The 11,178-nt window shown below is 40.1% G+C and overlaps 1 protein-coding gene across 1 annotated transcript in view; it reads right to left on the bottom strand.

The window, feature by feature from the left end:
• Positions 1–979: 979 nt before the first annotated feature.
• FGL1 (fibrinogen like 1) overlaps positions 980–11,178 on the bottom strand; it is a 59,010-nt gene continuing 48,811 nt past the window's right edge. Inside the window, exons 6-8 of the mRNA XM_082265034.1 lie at positions 10,135–10,223; positions 9,680–9,867; positions 980–1,270 (exon numbers count right to left, since the gene is read on the bottom strand). Of these exons, the coding sequence (XP_082121160.1) occupies positions 1,111–1,270; positions 9,680–9,867; positions 10,135–10,223 (437 nt within the window). The 3' untranslated portion in view covers positions 980–1,110. The remainder of the gene's footprint in view (positions 1,271–9,679; positions 9,868–10,134; positions 10,224–11,178) is intronic.

The raw sequence follows: 11,178 nt of genomic DNA, 5'->3' as shown, positions 1-11,178 counted from the left end.
ATCTCTGCAGTTCATCCAGAGTGATCATGGGCCTCTTGGCTGCATCTCTGATCAGTCTTCTCCTTGTATGAGCTGAAAGTTTAGAGGGACGGCCAGGTAGATTTTCAGTGGTCTGATACTCCTTCCATTTCAATATTATCGCTTGCACAGTGCTCCTTGGGATGTTTAAAGCTTGGGAAATCTTTTTGTATCCAAATCCGGCTTTAAACTTCTCCACAACAGTATCTCGGACCTGCCTGGTATATTCCTTGTTCTTCATGATGCTCTCTGCGCATTAAACGGACCTCTGACACTATCGCAGTGCAGGTGCATTTATACAGAGACTTGATTACACACAGGTGGATTCTATTTATCATCATTAGTCATTTAGGTCAACATTGGATCATTCAGAGATCCTCACTGAACTTCTGGAGAGAGTTTGCTGCACTGAAAGTAAAGGGACTGAATAATTTCCAATACATTTTGTTCCACTTCATGATTGTGTCTCACTTGTTGATTCTTCACAAAAAATTACAGTTTTATATGTTTGAAGCCTGAAATGTGGCAAAAGGTCACAAAGTTCAAGGGGGCCGAATACTTTTGCAAGGTTCTGTATATATATATATATATATACATATGTCCATGTGGTCTATATGCCATAATACACACAGTATATATATTTTTTGTTATATACTGTATATACAGTGGAGACCATTTGCTAAAACTGGTGCACGTAGTATTTGCTGGAGCTGTGTATAGTAACAAATTAGCTTCTAGGTTTTATTGTCAAAGCTGCACCAGATTCTTTGTGCACCAGTTGTAGTAAATCTCCCCCAGTATATCTATACTGTATATAATATGATATATAGACCTAAAGGGCACATACAGTTGAATGACCCACAGTTGTGCTGCCTAGTCTATATTTACATCAAGAGGGATTATAGGAAAGGAGAGAAGCTGTTGGGTGATACATAATTCCTCATTTCAGTTTTTTTTAACAGATGAAGCTAAAGATCTCTAGGAATAACCATATGCTTCATACAGTATAATGTAGAGTATCGTCACAATTGTATTATTAATCAGTTACTCAATACATCTCTGGAAAGATTAGGGTTAAAAAAAAAAAAAAACTCAGACAACATTTGGTTCAAAGTTTGCAGACCTAATCTTCATGGCAACAAATTTTAAGGAATACCACCATCCATGCCATGTGTACCAAACAATCCCATCATCTGTTTTAGATGTGTAGGGTCCTTTGTAGTAGACACCATTCAGATTAGCAGAGTGACACCTGGTGGAAATATGAAAAACATTTTACATAGACATTTATATGTTGGTAAATACATAATTTTTTTAGTAAGATTGTGTTATGCCTCTCGTGGTGCACTATAAAATGTTCACAAACAAAAGGGCTTTAAAATATATTTGTTTTAATAATTATGCAATATTAATAAGCAAAAGTATTGCATTTATGTAGATATGGTTTCAAAAAATTACAGTAACCGTAAATACAAAAAACACATTTGCCCTTTTGTTGCTACACTAAAAATGATCTTTACGGTAGAAAACATGGAAAAAGCATTCATCATCTTTTGTATTTACATTTCTTGTATTTATATAATCACACACAAAAAAAAAAAAAGAAAAAACAAAGGGATGCAAATTAAAATAAATAAATGAATACCTAATTGAAACATTAGCCAAGCACAAGGAATAAGAAAAAATAAATTAGTTAATGAGGTGTACATTAGGAGTTGATTCTGATTCCTGCCCCAGGTTAGCTGAGTATTCCTGTTGGTTTATTAGCCACTTCAATACCAGGCACCTTTAGCCCCCCCTCCCCCTTTCTGCCCAGGCCAATTTTCAGCTTGTCGCACTTTAAATGACAATTGCGCAGTCATGCAACACTGTACACAAACTCACAAACTAATTTTTTATCATTTTATTCACACAACTAGAGCTTTCTTTTGGTAGAAACTCGTTTTTCTTCATCTGTTATAATATGTTGCAAATAAATAATTGTTCTTAATGGATTTAGCCTAGAATGTACTCCGTTACATCTCTTTGGTGAAAATAACCAAAATCAGTGTATGTTATTTAGTCTGTAGGAAAGTTATACAGACTATGGTATATATATGAAAATTGAGTAGTTCTGATGTGCTGATGGAGTATCTCATTTCTTGAGGCCCTAAAATGCCAGGACAGTACAAATACCCCCAAAATGACCCATTTTTGGAAAGTACCAGTCCAAGGTATTTAATAAAAGGGAAGGCAGGTTTTTTTTAAGTAGTCATTTTTTTTAAACACTTTTTGGAAAATAAAGACATTTAAAAAAAAATGTTTTTCCATTTTTTTTTTTTTTTTTTTTTTTTTACATATTGTCACTGGTGCAGTACAGTGTCATCATATAGCTGGTGTGGCTGTGATCGGGGACACTGACTGGTAACAGTACGAAAATGTTTTTTTTATAAAAATGTTACATTTTTGTTTATCACATTTTTATTTTTTTTACAATTTTGTTTTTTAAACACACTGTGACCAGAGCAATATGTTACCATAATAGTAACATTGTACTACTCTGGAGAATTGCTCAGGATTTTTTCTTTTTTTACACATTATGTTTGCTTATACATTGCTATAAGCAAGCATTTTACTGAATGAAATGAAATGAAATTCAGTTTGTTTTGTTGTGATTAGCTGTTGCTCAAAGCTAATCACATGGTACAGATGGGCTGTGATTAGCCCTGTCTGTACCATCTTATCAAATTTACCAATCACAGCTAGTAACACAATTGTACAAAATGGATGGCATGAAGTCATCCTATATGTACAACTGTCAAGTGACCTGCTGTGATTGGTCACGGTGGTCACATGCAGAAAGCCGGTACTCTGATCCTCTGTTGATACAGCCAGTAACAGATTGTGCCACTGCGCAGCCCCGCGGCACGCGATCTGTGCTTTCTGACAGCACGTTATATGATGTCCAGTCAGGATGGGAAAGCATCTGCTCGCCTGTCAATTGACTATAGGCTGGGCAGGAAGTGGTTAAAGCAACACATGCCCAGGTCTGCTACTTAGCTCCCTACCAGTTGTGCCCTGCCGCCTGTGCTACCTGTTGGCCGACTCCTCCTTGCTGATCTTGTACCACTCTTTTGGATTGCTGATTGCTGCCTGAATTGAACTTGGAACTGTTTACAGGATTGCGCTTGCTTGCTGCCTGCTCTGACCTTGGACAGTTCACAGATTTCTCTCACATTATCAGCCTCAGGACTACAGATACCATTTCTTACTAATTTCATTTGGTCCTGGTGCCGTCTTGCCAGGAGCTATAGTTGTCAAGGTCTTACCTTGCACTTCTGTTGCCAGCCATCTTGGACATGTGCAGACTGCTGCCTCTTATAAACTCTGATTGCATCATCACTTGCCTGCTGTATGGGTGTCGCACAGTGATGATGCTGGACACCTGACAATGTCTATCACCTGATGGGTTGCAATCCTTGCCCTTGCGTTTGTGCTCCAAGGGGCATCTCTGCTAGCAGCCTTCTATTCTCCTTGCTCCTCCGTGTATGACTTGACTTGGCTGACGACTCTCCTGCCTCTCGACCCAACATCAGCAGACTACCCGGCATCAGCAGCCTGCCTGCTTCTGGACTCCACCCTGGCTTTGACTGACTACCTGCTTCTGTACTTGACCCCGGCTTGTTCCTGCTCTTACTTCCTCACTCTTGCTGTGCATTTATTGTTGTTTGCTCCAATAAACTGCTTTATTTTACCTGCATCCCCCTGTAGTCTGGTTTCCCGGTACCCTGACAATAGCATTATGTTTAAAGACCTGGGAGCAACCAAGTACCAGTAGGCCTGCTTGCCTTAAGGGAACAGGGGCTGTTAAAGTCAGAAACAGAATCAGAAACACTGACTGGCTATAGTTGCTGCCTTAGGAATTGGGCTGAGCATCACAATATCGTAGGGATTACCCACAATCTGCATGTAAAAGTTGCAACTAATTACAATGTAATGAAACTGTTGCATTGTTTAATACATCAGTTTTGTGTTATAAATATTGTCGCATTTTCCACCTGCCAATTTAACAATGTCATAAGTTCTATGTGGTGTTGCACCATCTGCACCAAATCATGTTTAAAGGACTATACAACAGTTTCTATAATGTAAAGTCACATATGCCAAATTAAACACTTGCACCATTGCTCTAATTTAAAAACAGTATTAAAATATACAACATTCCCAGAATGGTGTAGATAGGATAATAAGGATGAGTGGATATTGACAATCAGCACTGCAGCAAGGAGAGGAAATGTGTATGGGCATTACAGAGTGAGCTCACTCAAATCTGGGGCAACACCACAACCATGTGACAAATTAGCAAATTGGAATGCATCAATTTTATTAACTTATTTTAAAAGGCATATTGAAAACTTTTGGCATGCTCCAGTATTTGTTAATTCCCTACTGTTTCTAAATTATAATTCTTACAAGCTGTTATAGTGATCATTAAGGGTTGGTTCACACCAGAACACAGTGTTGGAAAGGCGCACAGTACCATGCAATTTGGTGCGGTGCATTTTTCAAAAGTAGTGCATGCACTACTTCTTGTGAGATCTGGTGAGATTTGAATTAGATGAAAATCGCACTGCAGGGGAACACACAGGAATCGCACAGAAACTCACATGGCACCTTTTGATTCTGGTGTGAACCAGCCCTAAGGGCATATTTACACTGGCTGTGTCACCCAGCATTTTGTAAAGCAGATGTAATTCAGAGTGCAATCATTTCAAAAAGAACATGTTTGCGCATATCTCCTGTGTTGGATTATGTTGTGAGAAAAGCTAACATGTTAAAGTGTATGTACAGATTTGTGCTGTTGGTGTATCACTGGGGGGCAGTTCCCTTCACTTCCAGTCCCAAGTTAGAGGAATCTTCCAAAGGGAGGGCAATTAAAAAAATTATAGGAAATATTCTGATGCTCTCCTTCCATCCCTTTTAGATATAGTTTTTAGAGCTTTTGATGATGATTTACATCATCCCTCCGTGTACCAAGCCAACATTATATTGATAATGAAATCAGACAAGGATACTTCCCTACCGGACACATAAAGACCCATTTTATTATCCAATACTGATACAAAACTACTGGCAAAGGTTTTGCCTTACTAATTGTTAAAACATATGACTAAGTAAGTGCATGAAGACCAATGTGGTTTCATACCTGCTACATCTACCTCCACTAATACATGGAGAGTGTTTTTTAATATACAACATCAATCAGAGGAATCAGGCTCTAGGGCAATACTATCTCTAGATACAGCCTAGGCCTTTAACAATATTAAATGGCCTTATTTATGGGAAACCCTAAATGCTTTGGCATAGGCCCTAAATGTATAGCTTGGGTACAACTTTTCTATGCCCAACCAGTGGCAAAAGTCAGAGTCAATGGTCAATTCTCCCCCTTTTTGTATTTCTCCAGAGGCACCAGGCAGGGGTGTCATTTATCTGCCCTCCTTTTTGCTCTCCCTATGGTGCCATTGGCAATGTGCATGCCATAAAATGTTTTAGACATGCCTCATTAGAGGAAAAGATAGTACTGTATGCTGACAACACCCTATTTTTTCTTCAGGATACCAGTTTTTCCTTAGTTAATCTCATCACCCTGATCCAAACATTTGGGCTATTCTTAGGCCTGGAAATAAACTGGGCCAAATCAACCCTCATGCCTCATAAATCTACTTGACATAGAAGTGCCTCTTTCAGTAGACACATTTGAATACCTTGGTGTTCACATCTCCTCTAGCTTGACAGGGTACCTTCACTTAAACCTACATCCCTCAATCTCAAAGCTCCACTTTAAATCCAAGTGCTGGTGTCGCCTCCTTTTTCTGAGATGGGCAGTGCTAACTTAGTGAAAATGATCTGACTGCCACAGATTCTTTATATCTTGCAAAATGCACCTCTCTGGATTCAAAACTCATACATTTTCATATTCTAGATGCATTGATCCACGAGCTGGTCTAGAAACAGGGTCACTCCAGGATTAAGTTGGAAACAGTGGAGAGGCCTCTGAAGGAGGGAGGCTTGGCACTGCCTCATTTACATTTTTATTATCTGGTGGCACAACTGCAAATGTTTACAGGCCTCATCAGTGTCCTAGTTTTGGACCCCACCCTCCTTTTGATGGAACAGATTCTGAGCTCAATCCCATTTAAAAGCAGAATTTCTGTGCAAATTAAAATCTCTGTCCACTAGAGTTGGGGCGAATGGTTCGGTGAACAACCACATTTGCAGGGCGTTCAGTGGGTGTTCGCCCCGCTGACAGCCCTGCAATGCACTGTGCACTGCATTCTAAGCCCTGACTGGGCAAAGCATTGCCCAATCAGGGCACAGTAAATAGCTGGTTAAGGAGTGGGTGCCAGGAAGCTGAGTCTATAGCTGAAGAAGAATCATCAGCTGTCAATGGGCTTCCCCGCTAACAGCTGAATAAAAAAAAAAAAACATTGCCGGCAATATAAAAAAAAAAATGGCATGTGGCCCCCCCCCCCCCCAAATCCATACCAGACCCTTATCTGAGCATGCCGGGCAGGCTGGAGGGGGGAAGAGCGAATGCAACTTCTTCCTGAACCATACCAGGCCACATGCCCTCAGCATGGGGGGAGTGGGTGCTTTGGAGCAGGGGACAAGGCCCTCATTCACACAAGCCTGGACTGTGGTTGTGGGGATCTGCAGGCAGGGGGAATCTAGAAGCACGCTTTAAAAAGGAGCCCCCAGATCCCGCCCCCCATGTGAAGGAATATGTTGTACATAGTACCCCTACCCATTCACCAAAAAAGTGTAAAAAGTGTTAAAAAAACACAGGAGGCAGTTTTTGACAATTTCTTACCCGGGAGCACCGCCCCCATTGTGACGTCAGCAACTGGTGCATGCTGGATTGGTGACATTACAAGGGGGCGGTGTCGCCAGGTGGCCCCGCCCTTACCTATACAGTATAAGAACTGTCAAATTGCCAACTAGGCATTCAGTGGTTTGCCTTAGTTGACAGCTGAGTGGTTTTTTTTTTGTTTTACTTTTTCGGGTCTCGCGTCGGCAGGGTTGTCGTGATTGACAATGGATTTACAATGGGGTACACTTTTTTTATTTGAAATAAAGGAAATGTTAAAAACTGCCCCCTGTTTTTATTTCCTTTTTACAATTTTTTGGTGAATGTGTAGGGGTACTGTGTACCCCATACTCATTCACATGGGGGGGGGCAGGATCTGTGGGCCCTCCTGTCCTCCAGTTGTGGGCTTCCAGATTCCGATAAGTCCCTTGCCTGCAGACACCCACAAACAGCAGCCCAGGGTTGTGGGGATGCTTTGGGGTACTTTCGGGTTGGGGGGCAGAGCCCCACCTGCCCCAAAGCACCCCCCCCCCATGTTCAGAGCATGTGGCCTGATATGGTTGGGGGGGCATTCAAGCAGCTTTCCTGACCTGCCAGGCTGCATACTTGGATAAGGGCTCGGTATGGATGGGGGGGACCCCCATGCATTTTTTTTTTACATTTATTTATTGCCAGCAATGGTATTACATTGCAGGCAATTTAAATGTTATTTGACTTCATTTTTTTTTTTCTTTAGAAATGTCAGTTTTGCTACAGCAGGTTCTATACATGGTACAGACGTGTCACTGTTCCTGTAAAAATTATATTTTTTTAAAAGATGTTTTGCATTGATACATGTCCCCCAGGGCAGTACCCAGACCCCCTTTTATGGCCAATAACTTGCATAAAAGTCTTCAAATAAGACTTTTTCTCTAGGCAGGAGTTCTGGTCCGAACAGAACAGGGGGGTATTCAGCCCATCTCTTTTGTCCACTATGCTGATTTTACAAAGATTTTGGGACACTACTAAGTCTACCTCGTGATATAAGGGATACTTAGAATACACTCCATTAGGGGATAACATTACTTTGCCAGAAATTGACAAACTGGGCACCTTTGTACAACGGAAGTGGAGAGGTATTACGCTAGTTTCCCAGCTGTTTAGGAACAATGCCGTTGCAGGGCAAAATTTATTTTCCCTCACACCTATCTTTACCAGCATCTCCAGCTGAGACACGCACTACATGCCCAACACAGTTTAACCCCACTCAACACCATACTCAAGGCTAATTGTAAGAGGGGTAACGTTTCCTATGCGTACATGAGTTTACTTAACTCTGTTTTCCACGAAAATCCTTTATCTGGCAAATCTAAATGGGAGCAGGATGTGGGCATGATTTCTGGGGATTACTGGAAATCTATCTTACAAATGATCACTTTATTCTCCCTCTCTAAATCTAGGCACCCCTGAATGGTTAAATTAATACTCTCCTCTATTTCCTAGATGCTTGAGGGACACTGGAAAGTTAAATCACATGTTCTGACGTTGCCCTCAATTATTCAGATATTTGCATGAAATTGTTGATTTAATTAACCTGACATTTAATACTATTGATTTAAATCCCTTAATATACATCTTGGGCTGGCTGGAGATGCCTGAGGACAACCGATTTACAGCTATATCCGTAAGAAGATTATTATATTTAGCAAGGAAGCTGGTAGCTGCGAGGTGGCTCTCAGCTACTTCTCTTACAGTTGCCCAGTGGATCAGGTTGGTCAATGCTACACTCTGATTGAAGAAATTGACATATCAAAAAAGGGGTTGTCCTAACAAGTTCGAAATAATGTGGGAGGCGTAGATGGGAACATTCAAAGCAGCTACAAGAAACCACACTAGAGATAAATCATCTTTAGTTCCCCCCTCAAGATATACACACTTCTAGGTAGCTGTAAGATATCTACATGACAAAGAGAAGGGCAGGTGGGAGAGTCTGTGCAGTGTACAAGGTGCTAGGGATAGGTCCTGGATGCCAGATATATTTCACCACTATTTAGATTGTGGGCCCTTTAAGGGGGAACTGAAGAGACATTATTTGTACTCAGGAGTTCCCACCCATGAAGGGTAAGGGGGTCCAGAGTGGTCCAGATGGAAAGGAGAGGACTCATTTTCAGTACTCTCTGGATTGATAAGTCCTCATTTTAGGACCCTGAATTCTGAGGTTTGGAGAGATTTCCGGGTGGGAGAGAACCTCCAGCCCTTATTACAGAGAATTTCGTTGTGAATTAACCTGTGTTCATCAATGTCCAAAAAATGAAGACGAAACAGTCGGCGCCTGTCTGTGAGGGAAAACGCAGAATACAGTTGTGTGAGCAATGTGGGCTAGCTTGTGGATGAGACACGGTTGCTAAACTGTGGTAACCTCCTTTTTGGGACCCCTGAGGCAGACAGGAGCTTGCACATACCCTGTAAAAGACGAGTGCGATTAGCAGTAAGCCGACTCTTTATTTTTGCTTGCTTTTCCTTGCTAAGGAAAAAGCTATTTTCTGTTTGCCTGTTTTTTTTTTTAATAAAAGGACTGTTTGCTTTTACCAACGTGCTTGGCTAATGATCTCGGGCTCCAATATCACAGCAGTCAAGTTACTGGGTTATCATGTACAACTCAAAAGATAAACTATACGAACGCTAAGAAGTTACCCAAAACTGGGAATGGCGGGTCTACAGATGGTAACTAGACATGGAAAGGCCATAATAGTGCTAAATTCAAATGTGGGAAATACTGTATTTGTAAAGGAACAATACAGGGAACTTAGCTCCTCTTTCTTATACAAATGTTACCTGTTATACCACCATCCACCTTTATCCTGATCAGCACAGTTCTCCTCATAGTTGTCATTGTCTCGATCCCAAGTGCTGAATTTCATCCCATTATGGTTTGCCCACCATTGCACTTCTGGGTGAAATCCTCCAGTGAGAGAGTCTCCAGCTGTACCTGAATACTCTCCACAACTAATCTGGTAACTGCTCTGAAAACAAGGAAGGAAGTTGTAGTAAAATATCTAGTGCAGATTATAAAACTGATTGACATTAAATGTGGTTAGTGTTGTTTTTTTAAAATATGTTTTTAAAACTACTCAAGAAAACTGAAGCATGACTGTAAATCATACAAATTAATCCAAATAAAATCAGAATATCATAAGATAGGCATCTAATATTTAAGTTAAAGAGCAGGTTACACTTAATTGTAGTTCCCTGCACATTGAATTGTGTAGTTTCCCCAGTCCTTCCATTACCTCTTCATTGCCAACTCTGAAACTTTTGTAGTCAGCAATTCGTCTTTGTCCTTCAAAATCCTGGAGATCAATTCTTAATGTGTAGTCGTCTGGATATGGAAAAATGACATGATAAAAATGTTTATTTCAATAAAAATATGTTACACTGTTAGTCTGAGAAAGTGCATTCTGAAAAACGTTAGGACATGTTCTGACAGGCACACAATACATGTGAAAATGAGGTATTGTTATCTGTATGAATCATTTCTTTTATTTTTCTTAAACAGCATTATAACTGGAGGGTGTGACATTAATGAGATAATTATTTCAGACAGCAAGCTCGTGTGCAAACAAATATATGGGATGTACTGTATATTTTTACTTAAAATGTCACATATATGAGGCATACTATATTTATTAAAATCACAACATTTAGTCATTTTGCTGACATTTTGTTTGCTTTATGCAATTTACTGTGTTGTGTAAAATAGCAGTTTTGATCTTAATGCTAATTTAGAGTTATCATTTCAGATGGTTTTTACTTTGCCACCCATTCATATTAACTGTACTTCAGTAGTTCTAAGAGATAGGGATCTTCCATGGCCTCTGTTATTTAACTGAGTTTTTTTTTTTTTTTTTAGAAATTGGTGTATTTTTTATAAAAGCTATATTATATACCAGCTGCACAATCCAGTATTTTACTATTTACCTACTAATATTTAAACCTGTATTATAATTTTATTACTTTTTCCCTAAATATAAATGTGGTTTAATGTATAAAGTGAACTAGCAGAGGGCTTATTTCGGCCCCTACTAGTTTAGCATAGAACAAAATATATTTTATATAAAAAAAAAAACAGCAGCACCCCAGTGGTAAAACATTTTAAAAAAAATCAAAAAGTACTGTATCTTCCCAACCCCCAAAACTCCCTGCCACAGTGCTGTCTTACAGGTGCAGCAGCAAGCATCAAGGAGGTTGAGGAAGCTCACCGTCAGCATCTGAACCTGGAACCTCTGTGGTGTCTTGCTGTTTTTTTTCTCACTGTGCCACTTGAGATGCTGGAC

The sequence above is a fragment of the Pelophylax lessonae genome, assembly GCF_965119305.1.
Source record: "Pelophylax lessonae genome assembly, chromosome: 1".
Classification (NCBI taxonomy): Eukaryota; Metazoa; Chordata; class Amphibia; order Anura; family Ranidae; genus Pelophylax; species Pelophylax lessonae.
This window is presented reverse-complemented; position numbering and strand designations above follow the sequence as displayed.